The 25,960-nt window shown below is 42.7% G+C and overlaps 1 protein-coding gene and 1 long non-coding RNA gene across 8 annotated transcripts in view; one reads left to right on the forward strand and one right to left on the reverse strand.

The window, feature by feature from the left end:
- Positions 1-1,596: 1,596 nt before the first annotated feature.
- ANKRD27 (ankyrin repeat domain 27) overlaps positions 1,597-25,960 on the reverse strand; it is a 72,284-nt gene continuing 47,920 nt past the window's right edge. For 3 of the 7 annotated variants that reach the window (XM_084905694.1, XM_084905690.1, XM_084905695.1), the window contains exons 22-30: positions 20,980-21,102; positions 10,311-10,508; positions 8,290-8,409; positions 6,934-7,095; positions 5,636-5,747; positions 4,807-4,885; positions 4,553-4,625; positions 3,902-4,030; positions 1,597-3,638 (exon numbers count right to left, since the gene is read on the reverse strand). In XM_084905694.1, coding sequence (XP_084761820.1) covers positions 3,408-3,638; positions 3,902-4,030; positions 4,553-4,625; positions 4,807-4,885; positions 5,636-5,747; positions 6,934-7,095; positions 8,290-8,409; positions 10,311-10,508; positions 20,980-21,102 — 1,227 coding nt within the window. In that variant the 3' untranslated portion in view covers positions 1,597-3,407. The remainder of the gene's footprint in view (positions 3,639-3,901; positions 4,031-4,552; positions 4,626-4,806; positions 4,886-5,635; positions 5,748-6,933; positions 7,096-8,289; positions 8,410-10,310; positions 10,509-20,979; positions 21,103-25,960) is intronic. The other 4 variants (XM_084905691.1, XM_084905693.1, XM_084905696.1 and 1 more) reach the window with 2 other exon arrangements.
- LOC311633301 overlaps positions 13,220-25,960 on the forward strand; it is a 49,411-nt gene continuing 36,670 nt past the window's right edge. Inside the window, exons 1-2 of the long non-coding RNA XR_014796929.1 lie at positions 13,220-15,661; positions 18,136-20,061. This is a non-coding gene — a long non-coding RNA (uncharacterized lncRNA). The remainder of the gene's footprint in view (positions 15,662-18,135; positions 20,062-25,960) is intronic.

Consider the following 25,960-nt stretch of genomic DNA (forward strand, 5'->3'; position numbering starts at 1 on the left):
ACAAAATAGCATCCAGTAATGTCATGGGAGTTAAAACCTGTGGATTAAGCTAAGTCAACTTTAATATCTAATATTCCTAAGACATAGGTTCTGAAAGCAGGTGAGCTATTTTTCTCCCTGCAGATAGTACTTACATTTAATGTAAGACTATTTTTAGCTTTGGTTTCATTTATAATCTGCTTTTCAAAAGCATCGAGGTATGTTAAATTATCTAATAAATATTACCCTTATCCAAAAAACCTCATAGCTAGAGTGACACTTCCACTGAAAAAAATTCCTAAAATAGGAAATACTGGTAACAATTCTTCAACAATAATAAACATGTCTGTAAGTAAGAGAAATAACTTCTAATGATTAAAATCTAGTTGAGATGGTTTAAAAACAGTTACCTTTTGCCCTAGCTGGCTTGGCTCCGTGGGTAGTGTCAGCCTGCTGACCGAAGGGTCCCAGGTACAATTCCAGTTAATTGAATTGATCCCCAGTGAGGGTTGTACAGGAGACACCCAATCAATGATTCTCTCATCATTTATGTTTCTCTTCCCCTCTTCCTTCCTCTCTGAAATTAATAAATTAATATGAAAAAGCATTATCTTTATAAATATATATAAAATAAAAATAGTTACCTTTTGGTAGAAATATTCTGGGTTCTTCACTGATAAAACTTTAGGTAACTTAAAGCAAATATCATCTCTTGTATCATGCTTCCCTCCCACTAGGTTATGAAAACTGCTCATAAGTTTAAAGTGAGCTGTTTGGTGTAACCTTTTAAATATCTTAGTTCTGTGAGACCCAACCCAGGAGGAAGTTATAACACTTAATGAGATGAATAGAATTAGAAGCGAAAAGTGATAGGAACTGTGGTTTACAGTCCAAATCTGTTTTAGCTAGCATACTGCTGCTGTATATTTAAACTACATTTGAGAGTTTACTCTATTAGAGACCAGAGATTTGTAACTAACTGTATAGTCAATGAAGAAAGTCAGTGTTGGCATGAAGTGTCTAGTATTCCTGAATGAACAAATGAATGAGTAGAACCATTAAGAACATCAAGATTTTTTTAAAAGGAATTTAAAAAAATTTTCATCAAGGATTTTGAGAAAACAAAACAACATAAACCAATTACAGGTAAATTTTGCTTTAGTTCTCATTTACATAAAAATGCTGGAGAGAGATTTGTTACATGCTTTCTCTTGCAGAATAACCACTGTCCTAATGGCAAGTTAAGTTAATGGGTTGTTTTGTTCAAAAGGATGAAAAATGAGTCAAATTAGCAGAACAACAGTGCTCATTTCCTGTGTAGGCTAAGAAGCTGTAATATATTCATTTTTGTTCTTCTGATTTTAAAAGAAAACGGTTTTGGGGCACTAGGCAATGTATCTAATATATTGCCAGCCCTAGTCCAGGTAGATGGGTAGCGATCTCTGAAAGATGCAGTGTATGTTTCAGTCACAGTCACACCTGTGACTGAAAAATAAAATGTACATCCATCCAATGGGGGAATATTTTACCACACACACAGCACGTGGTTATAGCAGAGAAGCTTAGAAACATATATTCTCTATAGCAGCACATTAAAAAAAGTACACCATGACACGCTCAAGAATCATAAAGTTTACTGTTTCTTTTCCATTATTTGGCACATACCCAAGGCACATTAGAAAATTAGAAGTCATAAATTATTTTGTAGAAAAATAATCAGTCCCTCCCTTTTGTACATACACAAGTATTTCTAAGAACATGCACAAAACCTTTCCCTATTACAAAGTTATTTGAAAATGTACTCAGGATAAACCCATGTTTTGGATCTAAACCAATTAATAAAAAAATAAAAGTATAATTAGTATAAACTCATAAAAAGGAATAAATGGCAATAATTTCTAACTCAAAGTTACTTTGACCTGGTTTGTGCTGTAAGTTTTGAATCTGATCAAAAGACAGAATAAATCCCTGGCCAGACTAGCTCAGTTGGTTAGTGTTGTCCCCATATGCAAAGGTTGCAGGTTTGATCCCTAGTCTGGGCACATACAAGACTCAACCAATGAATACATAAATAAATGAAACAACAAATTGATCTCTCTCTCACAAAAATAAAAACTAAGAAAAGATGTGCCAAATCTATTTTCTATTATCACCATCCTTCAAGGGTGACCGTTAAGGAAAGGTTCTTAACAGAAAGGGATGTTTCTCAGGTGCACGTGTGCAGTGACCAAACAGCTGTATTTTGTTGTAAGACAAAGTATACCCACCTTTTCCCAGTGTAGAATAGATTATATATGTCCTTTTTACGAAAATGAACATCAAAATGGCATTTAGGCATCTCTGAGTTCAAGTGTTGCTTTTCAAAGGAACATTTTCCAGGTCCTATTTTCTTCATTCAAATGTGACATTTCTGCCAGGCCTCCATCTATATATATAAAAGCCTAATCTGCATAGTGTCCCCTGGGGAGTTCCAGAGACCAGGAATTTGATTGCTTGCTATGATGTGTGCTGACCACCAGGCTGCGGTGTGGAACAAAGGAAGGCCCCGGCTGGCAGCTAGCAGCCACTAGGGACCCTACCAGTGCACAAATTTTGTGTACTGGGCCTCTAGAAGTACCATAAAACTTAAATTACTTGTCTTCAGGTCATCCCAGGTGGAAGAATTCTTTTAGCTTGTGGTTTGTTAATTTATATAGGTGACGGAGGTTTAGCACCTTTCAGTAAGAGGTCGGAATCTGGTGATGAAACATCTCGCTATAACCAAGGCACCCTAATACTTAAGAATAAACATCTCTAGCTGGGTAGCTCAGTTGGTTAGAGCACTGTCCCGACATGCCAAGGTTGTTAATCTCTGACCAGGGCACATACAAGAAGCAACAAATGAATATATAAACAAGTGGAACAACAAATAGATGTTTTTCTTCCTTCATGTCTCTCAAAAGCAATAAAAAAAATTCTTTAAACAAGAAACACCCGAGCCCTAGCCAGTTTGGCTCAGTGGATAGAGTGCTGGCCTACAGACAGAGGGTCCTAGGTTCGATTCCAGTCAAGGGCACATGCCTGGAATCGTTGCAAGCTCAGTCCAACGTGCAGGAGGCAATCAATGATTCCCTTGCATCATTGATGTTTCTATCTCCCTTCCTCTCTGAAATAAAAAACAAAAAACACCCCAGCCTTAAGGAACTGACACCCCTGGAATTTTTGTCTATTCCTTTTCAAGAGCATTCATTAGCTCTGAAGAGGAAAGGGATGGTGATTTTTCTCTTCGTTGTATTCTTTGAGCCGCAGGAAAGCTTTCAGGAACTTTCTGCTTTCTCCTAAGCCAAACAGAAAGTACATTCAGTTCTATGCTGTCTGTATTCATGCTCGGCATCTTCTCCTTAAGGATTCACTTTAGATATAATAGCAAATGTAATTCCTTACTACCATCAAGACTGGGGAACACGAGCCTCGTGGGGAGTGGGTGGGCTGTGGGCAGTCCCTGGGCCTTCGGAGCAGCTGCGTCCTGGACAGTGTGTCTCCGGAGCGTTCGCCTGTTCCCAGGCACGGCTTGTTTCAGTCCGGGCCTCAGGCTGGTTACCGTCTCCTCTGTCAGCAGTCTGCAAGGTGCTCTGGTCTGATAGGTTCTTCTGCTTCTGTGCAACTCTTTGCCTTCCTGGCTAAAGAGAAGGTACAATTTGAAAGTTCACATGTGTGCAGTACTTTAAACTACCACCATGACAATAACACCTACCTTTGAGAGCTTGTATGTGCTCAGTACTTTCCAGACATAATTATTTTAAATCCTCACCTGAAGATACTTTTTCCATTGCTATTTTAAAAAAATTATTATATTTTAAAATATATATTTTTGATTTTTTTACAGAGAGGAAGGGATAGGGATAGAGAGAACATCAATGAGAGAGAAACATCGATCAGCTACCTCTTGCATGCCTCCTACTGGGGATGTGCCCACAACCAAGGTATGACCTTGACCAGAATGGAACCTGGGACCTTTCAGTTTGCAGGCCGATGTTCTATCCCCTGAACCAATCCAGTTAGGGCTCCATTGCTATTTTAAAAAAATATTTTTTATTGATTTTAGAGAGGAGGAAGGGAGACAGAAAGAAACATCAATGATGAGGGATAAAGCATTTATGTAGTATCTAACACATGGAACATGTACATGCAGAATTGTCTAAATGAGCAACTTTATACCATATTGAGAGAAGTTTTTTACTCACTTATATACAAACTTAGTTTCTTCTTTACGTTAATGATTAACATATTAGCAAATTTGTTTAGTGAAAGTTAAGAGATTTTACCAAGTATGCACCCCATGAACTGCAATGTCTTTCCATGAATATAACTATTTTCCACTTTTTCTTCACTTTCCTTTCTTAGTTCAGAAATGCATTATTAAATACAACAATAAATGACATCTATACTCTTGACCTTGTCCCTAAAGAGCTCATTTTGTTATTAACTCTTATAGTGAGGGGAATAATGAAATGAGAAATGTGTTTACCATGAATTAGGTTTTAAAAGCCAAACTTTAAAAAATATTATTATAATCCAATGTTTAATAACTCACCTCACGTAAAGACTCTTCAGGGATATTAGTGACACTTTTATCTCTTGCCATAATCTCCCTTGAAGTCCTTCCCCTGAAATCCAAAACAAATTTAATGTTTGAGATAGTGGTGCAAAACACTGTGGTTGGCCACAAGATGGCAGCATTTGATGAGAGCATATTTGTCTATAACCTATTCAAGCTGCACATAATGCTTAAGTTTTCAGTAAAGGTAGGGTCAAAAACACAGACTTCAACTCAAATTTTATACTCACTTAAACTGACCAACTGAGGGGACAAAGTAAAACTGTCTTGTAAAAGGTTCATCTTGTAGATTATACATTTTTGAGTTCCCTGCAGATAAAAGGATAAACATTTGAAAACTTCCAAATAATTTAAGAATTTTTTAAAAATTATGGCATAGATATCGCCTTTCAATTTTCTTACTTTAACAACATTTTGAAAATTAAGCAATGCATGTGCTTAAAGAAACATTTATTACTCTGTGAACCCCCACGAAACAAAGATAAATCCTTAATACACTAATACTCCCTCGCCACAGCCCTGAGATAGCTTTGGGATTATTCAGATATGTATGTGGGTTTATTCACATTATTGCACTGCAAACTCATATTGTAATTAAAACAAAACGTCTAAACTATCACAAGTTACAAAAAAAAAAAAAGTCGGGGGGTGGGGGGGAGAAAATACTTCAGCTTATCTGTTGGGCAAATGCTGGTCTAATTACCATCAACCAAAAAAGTTATTTAAAGGTAGCATCTACCCTGATGTTCAGGAAATGCCTAGAAAAAGGACTGGCTTTGGAACAGGAGACATGAAAGAAACTACCAGAGGTTGCTCCTCTCCAGTTGGTGAGTGGAGGCCTGACCTTGAAGGTAATGCTAAGATTCATCATCACAACCAACCAGAACACTAATACAGAAATATCTGATAAATTAGGGTGTAACATGTATTTCTTCGGTGCCTAATCTCCCCTCAGTCAGGATTATAATTACATCGTACATTTACAATGAAATGAAAACCAGCAACTACTCATGAACTTCCAATAAACCCAAGTTGAGAATTATAGAAAGAAGTTCTTACATTTTTTCCTGATCTTAACGGTAACGTACTCCTTGTGGTCTGTTTCGCCAACTTCATCTAACGTGGCCACACAGCTTGGTACTACCTGAAGTAATTCCATTATTTTTGAATTCTATAATTTGAAAGGGAAAAGTTAACAGTAATATTTTTTATTATTTTCAACAGTTAATTGCCTATTTTTTATATAAATGTCAGTATTAGGATAGCTGGACAGCAGAGCTAAGAAAAAGCAACTACAGATGAAACTTTGAGGCCATAGTGTAAAGCAGGCCTGCACTGGGAGCAGGCTCCGCCCTCTGCTAGGCATTCAGGGTAAGCACTTGGCTGCTCTGTGCAACTAGGCTGACAACAATGGGATCGATAATTTTAGTTATCAAGAGGCTATCCAAGGCCCAATAAAAACATTCATCAGAATGTTTGAGAAAGTGCTCAACAAAAATTGAAAATATGTTGCCGAAACCGGTTTGGCTCAGTGGATAGTGCGTCAGCCTGAGGACTGAAAGGTCCCAGATTCGATTACAGTCAAGGGCATGTACCTTGGTTGCGGGCACCTCCCTGGTAGGAGGTGTGCAGGAGGCAGCTGATCAATGACTCTCTCATCGGTGTTTCTAACTATCCCTCTCTCGTCCTCTCTGTAAAAAATCAATAAAGTATATATTTTTAAAAAATTTAAAATAAGTCAATACTGTTAAGAAATGTCTGAAACTTAAAATTCATTGAATAAGCCTATGAGTATGTTGGCTTTCTGTGACTTTAACATGTCAGTAGTATCATTTAACAGCCTACTAGTTGTCTACCCAAGTGGGTGACTAGATAAAGATTCAACATGAAAACAGGAACAGTAAAGAGCTACCTTCTCCCCGCCTCTCCATGGTAAACATGGCGGCACTGGGAGTGGTCCCGGGCCATCACAATTGTCCTGCAGAATTCAAGGACTTTTAAAGCCACCAACTGAACAAACTTCCTCCATCGTGCTGCTAAGACCACAGGTGTATTTCCAATGCAGGGAGGGGGGGCCAGAATGCTGTCTAAACCTGCTACTTCTCTGGGAGGACCTGACTGCCCGTCAGGGGGCAGACGAGGGCCCAGACTGCGGCTGGGGAGAGGAGCACCTCTCCTCAGACCTTGGAAAACTACCCCTGAAGGACTGGCTCCTGGATCCCGAGCAGCCCACTGTCCAGGTGGCAGGTTAACCATATTGGCAGACTTCTAGCAATTCACAGGTCTGCTATTTCGGATCTGGTTTACACACAAGGCGTATCCAAAGTGAGCGGGGAGGGAGGGGTGCCGCCCCTCACCTGCTCGGCGTAGTCCATCGCGGTGCACTGCCTCTTGTTCAGGAGCTGGACCGATGCCCCATGCAGCAGCAGCAGCTCCACGACCAGGACGTGCTTCTCCAGCACAGCCTCGTGCAGGGCTGTGTTGCCCTTACTGTTAGAGGCGTTGATGGAGGCCCCGTGCTGGAAAGAAGCAGCACGATCAGAAGGGATGCCGAAGATGATATTGATGCAGAGCCTAGATGGGTGTTTCCTATAGGAACACCTAGATGGGTGTTCACTATAAGATTCTTTCAACTTTTCTGTATATTTGACATTTCTCTTAAAATGTTGGGGTTAAAGTAATACTGAGAAAAAACATTTATGTGCCTAGATAGTCACTGCAGCATTTATCATTATGGTAGAAAAAATAGAAGTCACCTAAATGTATAAAACAGGAACAGTTAAATAAACACTCTATGGTACATTCATAGATACACAACCATTAAAATGAGATTTTAATAAACAATTTTCTACCATAAGCAAAATAAGATAGAAAACAAGACTGTTCTAAATTATGCACATTTTCTTTCTTTTTAAAAAAATCCTCAACCAAGTGTGTGTGTGTGTGTGTGTGTGTATGTGTGTGTGTGTGTGTGTGTGTGTGTGTGTGTATATATATATATATATATATATATATTTTAAATTTTATTTATATTTTACAGAGAGGAAGAGAGAGGGATAGAGAGTTAGAAACATCGATGAGAGAGAATCATTGATCAGCTGCCTCTTGCACACCTCCCACTGGGGATGTGCCCGCAACCAAGGGACATGCCCTTGACCGGAATCGAACCTGGGACCTTTCAGTCCTCAAGCCGACGCTCTGTCCACTGAGCCAAACCGGTTTCGGCTCAACCAAGTATATTTTTCCATTACTTTTAGACAGAGTGGAAGGGAGATGGGGAGAGGGAGTGGGAGAGAAAAACTGATGTGAGAGACCCAAGACACACTGATTGGCTGCCTCCCGCACTCGGCTTGGGGATGGAGCCTACAACTGAGGTATGTGCCCTTGACCAGAAAAAAAAAAAAAGACAAAGGACATTCAGCTCACACTAAAGGTAACAGTTCAACTTAACCCAATACAATTCAATCTACCCTACAGTTAAAGAAGGCAAGATCCAAACCTTCAGCAAAAGCAGTGTCTGTGCCCTTAACTCGGCATCCTGGCAGACACGGAGAACCACTGTATGGAAATTTCATGCAAAGCTTCTCTCTCCAGGGGCAGCTTAAAGCAAAGGGCAAGCCCTGCCCATCTGCAGTGCACTGCCAGGGTCTCACCAAGCGACGAGATGCCATCACTGACCAGTGCCAGTAACTCCTGGGCTGTGGGGCCCTTACCTGTAGCAACAGCGCTGCAACTTCATGGTGGCCGCTGGCACAGGCGTAAATGAGGGGTGTGCTTCCACTTGCATCCTTTTCATTGGGTTTTGCATTGGAGTCTAATAGATACTTCACCACCTAGTCCAGAGAAGGACAATTTTTAATTAAAATTGTCTGGGAGAAATCCTTGATATTCTTTTGACTCTTCTCTAAGTTTATCAAGCAGGCTCTTTAGATCCAGGAGAAAGCAGACCAGCTGGAAGGGGGGGTTAACATCTGTTGAGGGTTGACTGTGTGCCAGGCACTTGTTTCTTCATTTAATCATTTGATCTACCCCACAGAGAGCTGGAATTCTTACTCCAGCTTTACAGGTGAGGAAGCTGATGCTTGAAGCAGGTGTTAGGAGAGAGGTGGGAGAACCACTGAAATATGATTCCTGGCTTTAAAATGCTTACATTAGAATAAGGGAAAATGAAAAATACAATTCTCAAAACAAAAAATGGGACTTTAAAAAAGTCAATCATTCCTTAGTTATCTCTTGGCCCTCCTTTAGAGGGCTGTACTCTACATTTTATTATTATTATTATTTAAAATTTTTATTTACTCATTTATTGATTTCAGAGAGAAAAGAAAGGAGAGGGAGAGAGAGAAACATCAACAGGAGCCCTAACCGGTTTGGCTCAGTGGATGGAGCGTCTGCCTGCGGACTAAAGGGTCCCGGGTTCGATTCCGGTCAAGGGCATGTACCTTGGTTTTGGCATATCCCCAGTAGGGGGCGTGCAAGAGGCAGCTGATCGATACTCTCATCGATGTTTCTAACTTTCCCTTCCTCTCTGTAGAAAATCAATAAAATATATAAATAAATAAAAAGAAAAAAAACATCGATCAGCTGCCTCCTGCACATCCCCAAGGTACATGCCCTTGACCGGAATTGAACCCGGGACCCTTCAGTTTGCAGACCGACGCTTTATCCACTGAGCCAAACCGGTTTCGGCCAGAGGGTATTTTTAAAAATATATTTTTATTCTTTTTTTACAGAGAGAAAGGAAGAAGGATACAGAGTTAGAAACATTGATGAGAGAGAAACATCAATCGGCTGCCTCAGGCACATTCCCCACTGAATATATGCCCTCAACCAAGGTACATGCCCTTGACCAGAATCTAACCTGGGACCCTTGAGTCTGCAGGTCAATGCTCTATCCACTGAGCCAAACTGGTTGGGCCAGAGGGTATTTTTTCCACTGATTTTTAGAGACACTGAAAGGGAGGAAAGGAAAGACAAAAGATGGAGAGAGCGCGAGCAGGTGAGAGAAACATCTATGTGAGAGAGGCCCATCGACTGGTTGCCTCCTGCGTGCCCCCTGACAGGGCCAGGGATTGAACCCACAACCCAGGTAAGAGCCCTTGACTGGGAATCAAACGCTCATCCTTTGGTCAGATGCTCTAACCACTGAGAGCACTGGCCAGGGCTGTTCTTTATAAGGTGCTGAACTGTTTGGCACTGACCAAGCACTGTGGGATGTCAAGGCGCTAACATGCTGCTGGGGCCTGGGAGGACCAACACCCAAGCACCAGAGAGCTCGGGTCAGGCTGGGTCAGGCCAGCATGCTGTGAGGGCAGGGGAAGGGGGTGGCTCCAGCCCAGGGGCGTCAGATTCCGTGTTCTGTTGCTGAGTGGTCCACCCAGGTGCTCCCCAGAATCTCAGGCTGGGAGGAAGGAAGGGTGCTGGTCCTCTGAGCCACATGTCAAACCCCTGACCCACGGCAGCATTCCCAAGTGAGGTTCTAAGCCAGGGGTGGGGACGTCTGCCTGAAGGGCTGTGGAAGGCTGTACAATCATTTGGTCAGGCCTTGCAAGGCTTCAAAGCTGAGTTAGTTACCTGTTTGGCCAAATATAGCGGCTAATTTTTAAGTTGATAATTCTGGATGGCCCGTGAATGATGTTATAAATATCCAAATGGTCTTTGGCAGAAAAAAGGTTCCCACCCCTGTGCTAAGCACAAGCAAACACCCGAACACTCTGCCCGGGACACCCTGTACCTGAAAGTGGCCTTGCTGGCAGGCCAAGTGGAGTGGGACAGCTTGGTTGGCGTTCCTGGCACCCACATTGGCACCATGCTTCAGAAGGAGGGGGACGAGGTCCGCCCGGCCATGCAGGGCAGCAATGTGCAGTGGGGAGGAGCCGTCCTGGTGGGTCACATTCACACCGAGCCCGCTGGCGGGAATCTTTGCCAGCTTCTATGGGTTCAGAAGACAGAAACAGAATGTCATTAGTATTTAAAAAACCAAAGCCATCTGCCCCTCGCAGCCCCTCAGCAAACTCAAGGTTGCACGCAGTGGCATCCAGAACCAGGTTACCCTCAGGTGAATCCCCACTACTTCATTTATTTATTTTATTTTTGTTAATCCTCACGTGAGGATATTTTCCCATTGATTTTCAGAGTGGAAGGGATGGGGAGAGACACACAGAGAGGAACATCGATGTGAGAGAGACACATTGATTGGTTGCCTCCCTCACATGCCCCAGATCAAGCCTACAACCGAGGTACGTGCCCTTGACCGGGAACAATCCTGAGCCCCTTCAGTCAGGGGGTGACATTCTAACCACTGACAACCGGCGAGGGCCATCTCAACTACTTAAAAAAGATATGAAAGTCAAAGGATTAACTTCTATTTTTCAAGAAAGCAACCCCCAAAGTAATTCAGTATTATGCCAAGGGAATAAAAAGTCTATTCAACAGATGACGCTGGAACAACTGGGTATCCATATATCGAAAAACTGTGTCAATCCTTATCTTACACGAAACACAAAAATTAAAATGTATCTCAGATCTAGATGTAAACACTACAGTTGTAAAATTTGAAGAGAAACAGAAGAAAATCTTTCCAACATTGGGATAAGCAATGATTTCTTAGAAAAGACAAAAAGCAAAAACATAAAAGAAAACCTTGATAGACTAGGCTTAGAAATTGTAAATCTATGCTCTCTGAAAGGACAATTAAGAAAATGAACCTTCCCCCTTTCTCTGGGAGAAACGTGGCCACGAGCAGTGAGGGAGCGCCAGAGGGGCGAGGCACAGTGAATAGGTCACACCTTGAACCTATTCACAGTGCTGTTATGGAGATGGGAGCATGTCCTCAGACCTCATGGCATCACTGAGGACAGAACTGAGCGGCTAAGGATATCATAAAAAAGACAGGATACTGTGATACTTTGGTCCTGTGTGTGCTTAAAAAGGTTACAGGTTCTGTGCTGATCTTGTAGAACACCTTAAGAACATCAGCCGAAATTCAGATAGATTTGTCCCTATGAAGGATGATTTCATCAGATTAAAAAGTTACAGGCATTACATTCATATGGATGAAGAGACCAAACAGAGAGAATCTGATTGTGGCAATTTTATGGAATAGACAACTTGAAATACAATTTAAAAGCCTCTTAAATGTTCACTGGAGCTCAAAGGGAGATACACTACCCTGTTTCCCTGAAACTAAGACAGTGTCTTATATTAATTTTTTCTCCCAAAGTTGCTCTAGGTCTTATTTTCAGAGGATGTCTTATTTTCGGGGAAACATGGTAGTAGAAACTGAGACCTGAGATGTTAAGTAACATGTCCAAAGTAAAAAAGTTTGTAAATGGAAGATCTAATATTCAAACCCATGTTCAACTCCAGAGTCCAAGACTGAGACCATTAAATAATTCTCTCTAGAGATGGGTTGAGACAAATTAGGCTAAAGAGAGGAAAATTTCACAAAGAAATCAGCATCATTTTTCCTGAGCTTAATTTTCATATTTACTGAACTTGGCTAAACTAGCTCCCACCATTTCTGGGAGAATGGAATATTTGTAAATAGTTAACTGCTCATTATGTGAAATGTCTTATACATTATATTAATAAACTATGAAGAATTACGTTCCAATAAAATATTGACAAAAAAGAAAATCAAAAGGCAGGAGAATTTGAACTCTTACTCCCCAGCTTATATTGTCAGTTTGGCTCAAATAAACTCTAATAAATTCTCAAAATAACCGAAACCAGTTTGGCTCAGTGGAAGAGCGTCGGTCCGGGAACTGAGAAGTCCCGGGTTCAATTCCGGTCAAGGGCATGTACCTTGCTTGCGGGTACATCCCCGGTAGGGGGTGTGCAAGAGGCAGCTGATAGATGTTTCTCTCTCATCAATGTTTCTAGCTCTCTCTCTCCCTTTCTCTCTGTAAAAAATCAATAAAATATATTTAAAAAATTCTCAAAATAAGAGAAAATGTTTGTAATATGTATATCTGACAAAGGGCTAAGCAGAATTAAAAAACAGAACCCAGCCGAAACCAGTTTGGCTCAAAGGTAGAGCTTTGGTCTGTGGACTGAAAGGTCCCAGGTTCGATTCTGGTCAAGGGCATGTATGTTGGTTGCGGGCACATCCCTGGTAGGGGGTGTGCAAGAGGCAGCTGGTCGATGTTTCTCTCTCATCGATGTTTCTAGCTATCTATCTCCCTTCCTCTCTGTAAAAAACCAACAAAATATATTAAGAAAAAAAAGAAAAAAACAGGAAAAAAAAAAAACAGAACCCAAACTCTACAACTCACTAACATAATCTAATTATTATTATTATTATTTTTAAATTTTTTATTGACTTCAGAGAGGAAGGGAGAGAGAAAAAAAATAAAACAAAACAACGATGAGCCTAACAGTTTGGCTCAGTGGATAGAGTGTCAGCCTGCGGACTGATTCTTGTCAAGGGCATGTACCTTGGTTGCAAGCACATCCCCAGTGCAAGAGGCAGCCGATTGATGCTTCTCTCTCATTTGATGCTTCTCTCGCTCTCCCTCTCGATTCCTCTCCCTAAAACATCAATAAAAACATACTAAATTTATACAGGTGATTAAATAAATTATTATTTAATAAATTATTAAATAAATTATTAAATAATTCAACAAAATGCTACCCAGAAATAAAAATAAATGGGCTAGTAATGCAACATGAACCTCAAAAATAATCTGCTGAGCAAAGAAAGCAGACTCAAAAGGGTGTGAACTGTGTGGTTCCACTCATGTACAATTCTAGAAAACGCTGGTGAGACTGTAAAGACAGAAAGCAGATCAATGATATTGTACATCTGACAAATTGTCCGTGCTGGGGACAGGGCAGAAGGGAGGAAGGGCAGAGCTGCACGTGGCATGAGGAACTCTGGTGGTGATGTGGATGCTCTGTATCTTGATTGTGGTGATGGCTTCATGGGTGCACATAGAAACTTACCAAATTGTATTCTTTTTTTTTTTTTACAATATATTTTATTGATTTAAAAAACATATATTTTATTTATTTTTAAAAATAAATATTTTATTGATTTTTTACAGAGAGGAAGAGAGAGGGATAGAGAATTAGAAACATCGATGAGAAAGAATCATCGACCAGCTGCCTCTTGCACACCCCCTACTGGGGATGTGTCCGCAACCAAAGTACATGCCCTTGACCGGAATTGAACTCGGGACCTTTCAGTCCGCAGGCTGATGCTCTATCCACTGAGCCAAACTGGTTTCAGCTATTTTATTGATTTTTTACAGAGAGGAAGGCAGAGAGATAAGAGAGCTAGAAACATCAATGAGAGAGAAACATCGATCAGCTGCCTCCTGCACACCACCTACCGGGATGTGCCTGCAACCAATGTACATGCCCTTGACCGGAATCGAACCTGGGACCTCTCAGTCCGCAGGCCGACGCTCTATCCACTGAGCCAAACCGGTTTTGGCCAAATTGTATTCTTCACATGGATATCCAGGAAGTCCTTACTTAACATTATTGATAGGTTCTGCGATGTTAAGCAAAACGACGTATAACAAAACCAGTTTTACTACTGGCTAATTGATATAAGGAGTTAAGTTCCAATAACATCTCATCAGCATTATATTGAAACTAGAGACCTAAAATACAAAAATTTGTGCAGAGTAGGCCTTTCTTCCCCCAGCTGCCAGCACCAGCTTCCATCCTCTGGCCGCCGGCAGGCACCTGGGACCGGTGGGACCGGTGGGACCGGGCCTGGCTCCCCCTAGGCTGGCTTCCCTCTGGCCCCAGCTTCGTCAGGAAAGATGTCCGGTCTAATTAGCATTTCACTGTTATAGATATTATTTGAGGACTTGTTGTACTTTATTGTATGTAAGTTATACTTCAATAAAGAGTTTTTAAAAACTTTATATACACCAGTGGGATAGAAGAGAATGGGGTTGGGGAGAAGTTTTAATTTAATTACAGACATGAAGCAATTTAGTTTTGTGCCTTTTTGAGAACTTCCAAAAAGAGAAAAAGGTAAGAGTTTTAAAAAATATATTTTTTTATTAATTTCAGAGAGGAAGGAAGAGGGAGAGAGAGATAGAAACATCAATGATGAGAGAGAATCAATGTATGGCTGCCTCCTGCACACTCCCCACTGGGGATTGAGCCCCAACCTGGGCATATGCCCTTCATGGGAATCAAACCGGGGACCCTTTAGTCTGCAGATTGACACTCTATCTACTGAGCCAATTGGCTAGGACCAGATAAGAGTTTTTAAAAGAGCAGGGAACATAAGGCTTTTTTGGGGTCTGTTGGTTTTTTTAATTGATTTTAGAGAGAGAAAAAAAGGAGAGAGAGAGAGAAACATCAATCAGTTGCTTCCCATAGCACCCAAACGGGATCAAACCCGTAACCTGGACCTGTACCCTGACCGGTGATTGAACCCAAGACCCTTTGGTACACGGGGTGATGCTCCAACCTACTGACCCACACTGGCCAGGACAACATAAGGCTTTACTCCAATAAATTCAACAGATATTGCCATGTGTTTTAAGCCTCTTGTTACAGCTCATGAACTCAGGTGATAACAGAGTATAGAAAATAGGAAAAGAAGGGAGATGGGATAACTGCTTCTGGTTGCAAAGAGTCACTGCCTGGAGCTGGGGTTTTGTTACTTCATTCTTTTGAAACATCAGTTGCCTTCTTTTTTTTCTTCTTTTTTTTTAAATAAATGTTTATTGATTTCAGAGAGGAAGGGAGTGGGAGAGAGATATAGAAACATCAGTGATGAGAGAGAATCATCCATTGGCTGCCTCTTGCACATCCCCCCTCTGGGGACTGAGCTCGCAACCCTGGCATGTGTCCTTGACTGGAGTCGAACCAGGGACTCCTCAGTCCACAGACCAATGCTCTGTCCACTGAGCCTAGCTAATTAGGGGAATCCCTATGTTTTTCATAGCCACCCATCTAGGGGAAAAAGTTTTTGGACTGTACACATCCGGCACCATGGGAACAGTACAAAAGCTGCACAGTCTAATGTACATATTACCCTGCCGCTGAGTGAAAAATATAGTCATTTCAGTACTCTTAGGTTGGAGAAACCCATGGTAAAGCTTTTCAAATAAGGTAGTATAATCTTTTTTTTTTTTTTTTAAATCAATCTTTATTGTTCATATTATTACAAAGGTTCCTCATTTCTTCCCGCCTCCACCAGGTTCCCACCCCACCCTCCGCCCCCTCCCCATCCCCCATTGTCCTCATCCATAGGTGCACAGTTTATGTTCAGTCTCTTCCTCCCTTCCTTTCCCCGATAGTAAATCCCTTTTCAGATAGTAAATCAGTTACTTAGCATTTTCTCATATCAATAATACCTCCAGGCCCTCCACAGAAATGAACCAGAGGAGAGAATCCAAGATGGCTGCTCAGGTAGACACCTAGCCACAGCCGCACACAACTATTTCAATAAAATACAACTAAAATATAAAATGGACATTACCCAGAACTACAGGAAAGTTGACTGACTGGAATTTCTACAAGGAGAAGCAAGGAGAAAACCAGAAGGAAGCGCGGAGGAGCTGGAAAAGCCTGAGGTACGAAGACACGCGGCGCGCGAGGAGAGGACGGAGCTGGAGAGGAGGGAGGCCGAGTGCCTGGCTGGCGTTCCCTAGCAGGAAGGAGATAAAACTCCAACTGTGCTGGGCCCCAGTTCCGACTGCTCTGAACCCCAATTCTAGGCCAGACCCCGAGGACCCAGGCTCACACAGAGGGAGCTGGGCTGCGAGGCGGAATCCCGGGAGCGGCGAAAGGAGGTCCCAGCGGCGCGCACAGTGAGCGCAGAGAAGGGATGGTCGGCTGTGCCGCGGGATTGCCCTGGTGGGAAGGAGACAGGGGCTCCAGTCTGCTCTGAACGCCACCTCCAACCCCACTTCCAACTGAACTGAACCCCAATACCGGGCTCATTGGGGGAGAGCATAGACTGTTTGGTAGCAGGCGAAAATCGAGGGCACCTTTCTCTCAGAGGCGCTTTGCAGCCAGCACTTAAGGACCCTGGGACCCAGGAGCCGCATAGGGCGGGGCCGACAGAAGCCAAGGCTGTAGGCTCCACCCTGAAACCCTGCCCCATCTGTAGCTGCGAAATGCGACAACGAAATAGATCACAAACAAAAGAAATGGAGGACAAAAAGCGACTGGATATAGAGTTCAAATCTACGCTTATAAAGTTTTTCAAGAATTTCCTAGAAAAGATGGATAAGACCTATGAGGATATGAAAAGAGATCAACTAGAATTAATAAGGAATCAACAAGAAATGATAAGGGATCAACAAGAAATAAAGAATACATTGTCTGAAATAAAAAAATATTATACAGAGTCCTAAAAACAGAATGGAAGATTGCAAGAATCAAGTCAAAGAGTTGGAACATAAAGAGCCAGAAGACACTCCTCCGCAGAAGCTAGAAGGCAAGAGAATCCAGAAAATTGAAGATAATGTAAGAAACCTCTGGGACAACTTCAAGCAAACCAACATCAGAATTATGGGGGTTTCCCAGAAGATGAGAGAGAGCAAGATATCGAAAACATACTGAAAGAAATAGTGACAGAAAACTTCCCCCACCTGGTGAAAGAATTAGACTTACAAGTCCAGGAAGCGCACAGAACTCCAAACAAAAGGAATCCAAAGAGGACCACACCAAGACAAATCATAATTAAAATTCCAAGAGCAAAAGACAAAGAGAAAATATTAAAAGCAGCAAGAGCAAAGCAGTAGTTACCTATAAAGGAGCACCTATACGATTGTCAGCTGATTTCTCAACAGAAACCATGCAGGCCAGACGGGAATGGCAAGAAATATTCAAGGTGATGAATAGTAAGAACCTACAGCCAAAGATAATCTATCCAGCAAAGCTATCACTCAGAATCGAAGGTCAGATAAAGAGCTTCACTAATAAAAAAAAGCTAAAGGAGTTCATCACCACCAAACCAGAATTATATGAATTGCTGAAGGGGGTTCTTTCAGAAGAGAAAGTAAATAAAGATAAAAATTATGAACAACAAATACGTAACTATCAACAAGTGAATCTAAAAACCAAGGAAATTAAAAAAAAATCTGATGAACAATATTAACTGTTGAATATAATAGAATCAGAGGTATGGAAGGGGAGTGAACTGACGATTCTTGGGGAAAAGGGGAGAGGGGGATGTGGGAAGCGACTGAACATAAACTGCACCTATGGATGAGGACAATGGGGAGTGGGGAAAGGGCAGAGGGTGGGGTGGGAACCTGGTGGAGGAGAGCAATGGTGGTGGTGGGGGAAAGGAACATTTGTAATACTATGAACAATAAAAATTTATTAAAAAAATAAATAAAAATAATAATACCTCCACATGCCCAATGATACACTTCACACAAAAGACATTTCCAAATAGGTCAACCAGCCTCATCCAGGCCCCACCCAAGGCACTCACAGATCAACACCCCAGCGCTATACTAACTCAACACATCCAGATCTAAGCCTTCATCACTTGATTCAGCAGACCCTCAAGTTCCCACAAAAGTTTTCAGCCATGTCTGAGAGGCAGCCATGGGGCAGGGGCAGGCCAGGTAGTATAATCTTACAATATGAAGCATAACACCACTATATCCATTTGTAAAGTCAAATTAATTTTCTTAGTATGGAACACACATTGAGTTAAGAGCTAGCACATGAGTGCATACTATGTACATGATACTATTTACAATTACACAAAAGAAAATGAAATACTTAGGTATACATTACAAAATGGACAAAAGTCTGTTATGCTGAAAATCACAAAACGTTGATGAAGAAATCAAAGAAGGCCTACATATATTAGAGATATACCATATTCATGAAGCCTCAACATAGTAAAGATGTTATTTCTCTTCAAATTGATCTACAGTTTTAATGCAATTCCTATCAAAATTCTAGCAAGGTTTTTTTGTAGAGATAGTCAAGCTTATAACTTATAGGAAAAGGCACAGGCTCTAGAATAGCTAAAACAATCCTGGCAAAGAAGAGTAAATTAGGGAGAATTCACTCTACCCAATATTAAGTCTTACTATTCAGCTGCAATAATCAAAATAATGTGGCACTGTGTGGCCTGCAAGGGAGGGCAGTTGAGAGAGACCAGGCCTGCAATGAGGGCAGTTGGGGGCGATCAACCCTGTAGGGGAGGGCAGTTAGGGGTGACCAGAACAAAAGCTGGAACGAAGGAAGTTGGGGGCAAACAGGCTGACAGGGGAGTAGTTAAACATCAATTAGACTGGCATGGGAGTGGTTAGTGGGTGATCAGGCTGGCAGACAGAAGCAGTTAGGGGCAATCAGGAAGGCAGGCAGGCGAGCAGTTGGGAGCCAGCAGTCCTGGACTGTGAGAGTGATATCTGACTGCCCGTATAAGGCCCGATCCCATTGAGCAGTCGTACATCCCTTGAGGGGTCCCAGATTGGATAGGGTGCAGGCTGGACTGAGGGACAACCCCCCACCCTCGGGCATGAATTTCGTGCTCCAGGCCTCTAGTACTAGTATAAAGAACTCTGAAAACTCAACAGTAAAACACACACACACACACACACACACACACACACACACAACCCAGGCCCAGAAGCTCCAGAGTGTCGTCCTGATATGCCTGGTCAGAGCACATTCAAGAATCAACCAATAAGCCCTAGCTGTGGAGTGTGGGCCTGTGGACTGAAGGGTCCTGGGTTTGATTCCAGTCAAGGGCACATGCCTGAATTGCGGGTTTGATCCCCAGTAGGGGGCGTGCAGGAGACAGCCAATCAATGATTCTCTCATCATTGATGTTTCTATCTCTCTCTCTTCCTTCCTCTCTGAATCAATAAAAATATATTTTAAAAAATCAACCAATGAATACATAAATAGGTGGAACAACACATTGATGTCTCTCTCTCCCCAATCAATAATTTTTTTTTTTTAAAGAAAGAAAAGAGTAACAAAGTGGGTAAAGGAAATGAACAGACATTTCAATGAAGAATATATACAGATGGCAAATAAGCACAGGAAAAGAGGTTCAATATCATCACCCAGTAGGGAAAGCAAACTGCAACCCAATGAGACAGTGTTACACTTATTCGAATGGCTAAAATAACAAAGAGTGACAACACCAAGCTGGTGAGGATGCAAAAAACTGAATGGCTCAGAGATTGCTAATGGGAATGTAAAATGTACAACCAGTCTGGGAAAGTCTGTCAGTTCCTTACAAAACTAACCACAGAATTAACATGTAATCACTCGAGTCAGCAATCGCACTTTTGGGCATTCACCTTAAAGAAAACTATGTTATGTTCTTACAAAAAACTTGTACAAAATGTTCATAGCAGTTTTATTTGTAATTTCCCATCTAGAAACAAGCAACATGTCTCAACAGGAGAGTGGTTACACCAACTGGCACATACAACCATGAAATACTGCTCAACAATAAAGAAGTAAACTGTTAACTACATGCAACAACTTGGAATCATGCTAGACAACAAAGCCAGTCCTCAAAGGTTACGTGCTGTATGATTACATATATAACATCTTTGAAGTGGACAACAGATTAGTGGGTGGTGGGGTGAGGGTGACAGAGAGGTGGGTGTGGTCGTAAAAGGGCAGCGTGAGTGCTTCTTCTCCTGGTGAGTGAACTATTCTGTTCCTTGAATATGGTGGTGGGTACACAAAGCCACATATGTGATAAAACTAGATAGAACTAAACCCACACACACACGAGCACAGGTAAAATGGGATATCTCAGCAAGGTGAATGGACTGTAGGTGTCTATGGTTTTGCAAGCTGTTACCATTAGGGGAAGTGTCTGCCACAGAGGAAGTACCACTAATGGTAGTGGCAACGGACCTCGAGTGCAGCCTCCCCAGGGGATGTGGCCACGTGGACGGAGACCCTCAGGCGTGTCTATTTTTTTTTTAATATATATATTTTATTGATTCTTTACAGAGAGGAAGGGAGAGGGATAGAGAGTTAGAAACGTCGATGAGAGAGAAACATCCATCAGCTGCCTCCTGCACACTCCCTACTGGGGATGTGCCCGCCACCAAGGTACATGCCCTTGACTGGAATCGAACCCGGGACCCTTCAGTCCGCAGGCAGACGCTCCATCCACTGAGCCAAACCGGTTTCGGCGAGGTGTGTCTATTTGTAAACTCCTGCCTGTGACTCAGGGGCCCAGAGAGCCATGTGGATGTCCCTGCTTACTGACCAGCCTGTTCAGGAAGCAGGCAGCCCAAGCCAGATCCTGTACGGGCGCCAGCTTCTCTCCACCCTGAGCTAACTAACCCCACCACATCTCAGGGATACCCACTACCAACCACTCAGAAATCAGCTGGCTGAGAAGCAGACATCGTTCTCAAGGGGACAAAGAAGAACGTTCCCTCCTATCACCACCCTCATCAACAGAAGCAATGCCAAACCTTTTGAGCTGGAGCACATTTTGGGCATTGGCACAAGGGGTGACAAAATTCAAGGTCTGCAGCACTGACAGCACCCTCCGCATCCTCCAGGTCCTCCTCTGTCCACTCCAAAAGGTAACGCACCTGAGGATGCACAGTAAAAGAGAAATAGGAACTTAAAACTCACCCTTAACTCTTTTATAAGATACAGTACCTTAACTCTCTAACTGTTCCCAAACCAGGGCCACAGTCACTAAAAAAATGTCAGCTGCTGCTCACAAAGATTCCAGGGGTCACATGTGCTCAAGCCTTTTTAAACCCTTTCATAGTGATAGAGAGATTAAGCTACTGTTTCTGTAGCTTGTGTTAGAAATTCATCCTTCCTTCCTTCTTTCCTTCCTTCTTTCCTTCCTTCTTTCCTTCCTTCTTTCCTTCCTTCTTTCCTTCCTTCCTTCCTTTCCTTCCTTCCTTCCTTCCTTCCCCTCGTGCCTTCCTTCTTTTCCTCTCTCTCTTTTAAAAAAATATCTTTATTGTCGAGAGTATTACAGATATTCTCTTTTCCCTACCATTGCCCCTCCACCTGGTTCCCACCCTGCCCCAGGCCTTTGCCACCTTATTGTCTGTGTCCATAGGTAATGCATATCTATATAACAAAAGCCTAAACGACCATTACGGTGGAATGACCAGGATGACCGGTTGCTATGATGCACACTGACCACCAGGGGGCAGAGGCTCAACACAGGTCCTGCCCCCTGGTGGTCAGTGCGCTCTCACAGGGGGAGTGCCGCTCAGCCAGAAGCTGGGCTCACGGTGGCGAGAGCAGCTGTGGTGACTGGAGCCTCTCCTGCCTCTACAGCAGTGCTAAGGAGCAGCAAGCTGAGTGCTAAGGAGCAGCAAGCAGACAGGCTCCAGGAGCAAGGTGTCCCGGACCGTGAGAAGGATGTCCGCCTGCTGGCTTAGGCCTGATCCCCAGGGGCTCCTGGGGTGTGAAAGGCACCAACCAGGCTGAGGGACCAACCCCAATGCACAAATTTCATACACCAGGCCTCTAGCCTATATATATATAATATATAAAAGCCTAAGCGACTGTTACGACTGGATGGTAGCTATGATGCACCATCACCAAGGGGCAGATGCTCAACACAGGAGCTTCCCCCTGGTGGTCAGTGTGCTCCCACAGCCAACCTCCCCCAGTCCCTCCCTTTGGCCAGCTGGCCCAGAATGGTCCCGATCGGAACTGGGTAAGATGGCCCTGATCGCCTGCCAGGACAAGAGACCCCATCTGTGCACAAATTCATGCACTGGGCCTCTAGTATGTATATAAGATCTTTATTGAATCTCTTCCTGCCTCCCCACCCCCTTCCCTCTGAGAACCATCAGTCCATTTTCATGCTTTTAATTCTATTGTATTTGCAAGTTTATCCTATTCATTAGATTTCTTTTCTTTTTTTTTTTTTTCTTTTTTTCTTTTTTTTTTTTTACTATTTTATTTTATTGATTTTCCACAGAGAGAAAGGGAGAAGGATACAGAGCCAGAAATGTCGATGAGAGAGAAACATCAACCAGCTGCCTCTTGCACACCCCCTTCTGGGGATGTGCCTGCAACCAATGTACATGCCCTTGACCGGAATCGAACCCGGGACCCTTCAGTCCGCAGACCGACGCTCTATCCACTGAGCCAAACCGGTTTCGGCTCATTAGATTTCTTATTCTTTATTTTGATTTTTAGATTCAATTGTTGATATATATTTACTGGCATTTTATTGTTCATAATTTTTATCTTTTTCTTCTTTCTCTTCTTAAAGAATACGCTTCAACATTTCATATAATACTAGTTTGGTGGTGATGAACTACTTTAGTTTTTCCTTGTCTGTGAAGCTCTTTATTTGATGATACATTTGCAGGGTAAAGTAATCTTGGTTGTAGGTCCTTGCTATTTATCACTTTGAATATTTCTTACCACTCCCTCCTGGCCTGCATAGTTCCTGCTGAGAAATAAGCTGATAGTTATATGGGTGCTCCCTTGTAGGAAACTGCTTTTCAGAGTATCTATCTTTAACCTTTGGCATTTTAATTATGTGTTTTGGTGTGGTCCTCTTTGGGTTCCTCTTGTTTGGGACTCTCGTGATTTCTGGACTTGTAAGTCTATTTCTTTCACCAGGTAGGGGAAGTTTTCTGTCATTATTTCTTCAAATAGGTTTTTCAATATTTTACTCTCTCTTTTTGCCTTCTGGCACCCCCATAATGTGAATGTTGGTACACTAGAAGTTGTCCCAGAGGCTCCTAAAACTACAATATCTTCATATTTTTGGATTCCTTTTTCTTTTTGTTCTTCTGATTGGGTGTTTTTTGCTTCCTCACATTCCAAATTGTTGATTTGATTCTCGGAATCCTCTATTTTCCTGTTGAATCCCTGTAAATTAGTCTTTATTTCAGTAGTCTATGCTTAATTTCTGACTGGTTCTTTTTCATGTCTTTGGTATTCTCACTAAAATCCTTGAAAGTCTAAGTCTCTTGAAGGTATCATAAAAATACGTTGAACTTGTATCCAGTAGTTGACTCTCTCCCATTTCTTTTATTTGTGACATGTTTCTTTGTCACCACATTTTGGCTGCTCACCTGTGTTTGTTTCTATGTATTAGGTAGAGCTAGCATGTCTCCTGGAGTTGGTAGACTAGCCTTATATAGTAGGTGTCCTATAGGGCCCAGTGGCTCAGCTTCCCCAGCCACCCAAGCTGGGCACTATAAGTGCTTCCCTATTTAAAAAATAAAAAATAAATTTAAAAAATTGATTTTTTTACATAGAGGAAGGGAGAGAAATAGAGTTAGAAACATTGAACGAGAGAGAAACATTGATCAGTTGCCTCCTACACCCTCCCCTCACTGGGGATGTGCCCACAACCAAGGTACATGCCCTTGACCAGAATCAAACCTGGGACTCTTCAGTCTGCAAGCCGACACTCTATCCAATGAGCCAAACCAGCTAGGACTAAGTGTTTCCCTTTGTGGGCTATTTGCATAGTCTTATTATATTTGAGCCTTGATTGTTATTGGTGACACTGGGAGGAATAGACCTCCAGGCAAATTACAGTAGCTGTGAGGACCAGCTGCAACTATAGTGGGAAAGCTGCTGTGCAGGAAACACCTCTATGAAGCAGGACTTGCTTCAGTAGGGCTATGGAGCTCACTGAGTCTGCCCTTTGAGTGTGTTGCCTATGGATATGTAGAGCGCAATGTGGTATGGTTTGAAGCTGTCCACTGGATAAACTGGCCCTTGGGTCTCTTGGGAGGTGCAAAGTCAGCCACTACCTGGGGCCACTTGGCAGGAGCTAGAGATATCTGCAGATTCTTTCTATTTATTTTGGGTTTGAAAGTGCCCAGGTGAGGTCCAGCTTTGAATTAAGGCAAGCTGGTGCTGCTGTAAGGTGTCAGGCCCTTTATTGATAAGTTTGGGGGTATGCTGATGCCAGCTGCTGCGCCAGGACAGGCCATTCATATGGAAAAGCTACTGCAAATATCTTGGGTGGGGCTGCAAACTGGAGGGGATGGGATCTCAGGGAATCATCAGGTTGATGGGGATTCAGATATGATTGCCAGTCAGCCCTGGGACAGGGAGGTCCCAGAACAGGAACAATGACTGCTGTGAGCACTTCCGTCTGATCGAAAGCTGCCCCTGAGTTCCTGCACTTCTGCCAGGCAATCCGGTTCCTTTCCATGTGTCTGGGTCTCCCAACACTACAGCTCAGAGGAAGTAAGTCTAAGTAAATTCATGCCAGGCCTTTAAGATGGACACCTGGGCCTTACTGGCAGCCTCTGTGTTCCTCAGCCACAATCCCTGCTGGTTTTTACAGCCCCAAGTTACAGGGACTTCTCTTCCCACCTCTTAAACCCTGGATAGGAGGTCTGGTGTGGGGCTAGGACTCCTTGCTCCTCAAGGGTGGCCTCCACAGGGATAATTTACTTCTGGATTAAGAAAAAATGGCACACGTCTCTAGTTGGTTTGGCTCAGTGGATAGAGCATTGGCCTATGGACTGAAAGGTCCTGGGTTTGATTCTGGTCAAGGGCCTGTACCTCAGTTGCAGGCTTCTCCCTAGTCCAGGCCCTGGTCAGGGCTTGTGCAGGAAGCAACCAATCGATGAGCAGGAAGCAACCAATCGATGTGACATTGTTTCTCTGTCTTTCTCTTTCTCTTCACTTTCTCTAAAAATCAATGCAAAAACATCATTGGATGAGGATTAAACAAATAAAACAAAACAACACAAAAACCGGCACACATGGGTGTCAGACCAGCCTGTTCTATGCCTCCATCCATCCTACCAGTCTCAATGTGCTTTCTTCTTTACTTCTCTAGTTGTAGGGCTTCCCTTCAGCCAGTTCAGGTGTTCTGAATGGTGGTTGTTCTGTATTTTAGCAGAGTGGTGCTGCTTGAAAATGCTATTCCTGGAGCATTTAATAAGCACATCCTCTTTGATCTAACTGTACACTTTCCAACCAGCTCTTCCCTTTTCACCTGGAGAAAACTCACTCAAGAGGTCAATAACTTGTTCAGGGCCATTCAACTATTAAGTTGTGGTTGGAACTCCATACCAATGTCCTCTCCACTAGAGAGCACTGGAAAGACTGCCAAACAGGTCAAATTTATGTTCCAGTAAAGAAAAGCTTCTAAGATATTAAATTTGAGAAAACATTCTCAATACATATCTAGGCCTGGTTCTCAGCACTGAGGAAGTCAGCATATGCCTGCAAGACTGAAAAAAGGTTTCAGGAACCCCTCTTTGACCCCAAGCTTCTCTCTTCGAGGTCCCTTCCATCCAAGAGACAGACACTTGGTCAGGGTGGAAACACCAAAGGCCCTGACTGAGGGTCCTCACTGACCAGGTTAGCCGAGACTGAGGGCAGCTTCTCTTGATGAGAAGAAGGGAACAAGAATGGGGGCAGGGAGCTGAGGTGGGCCCAGGCAGGGGGTTGGAAGCTATCACATGAGTAGATAATTTGGATGGG

Source organism: Pipistrellus hanaki (genome assembly GCF_964339955.1).
Source record: "Pipistrellus hanaki genome assembly, chromosome: 15".
In the NCBI taxonomy this organism is placed as follows: Eukaryota; Metazoa; Chordata; class Mammalia; order Chiroptera; family Vespertilionidae; genus Pipistrellus; species Pipistrellus hanaki.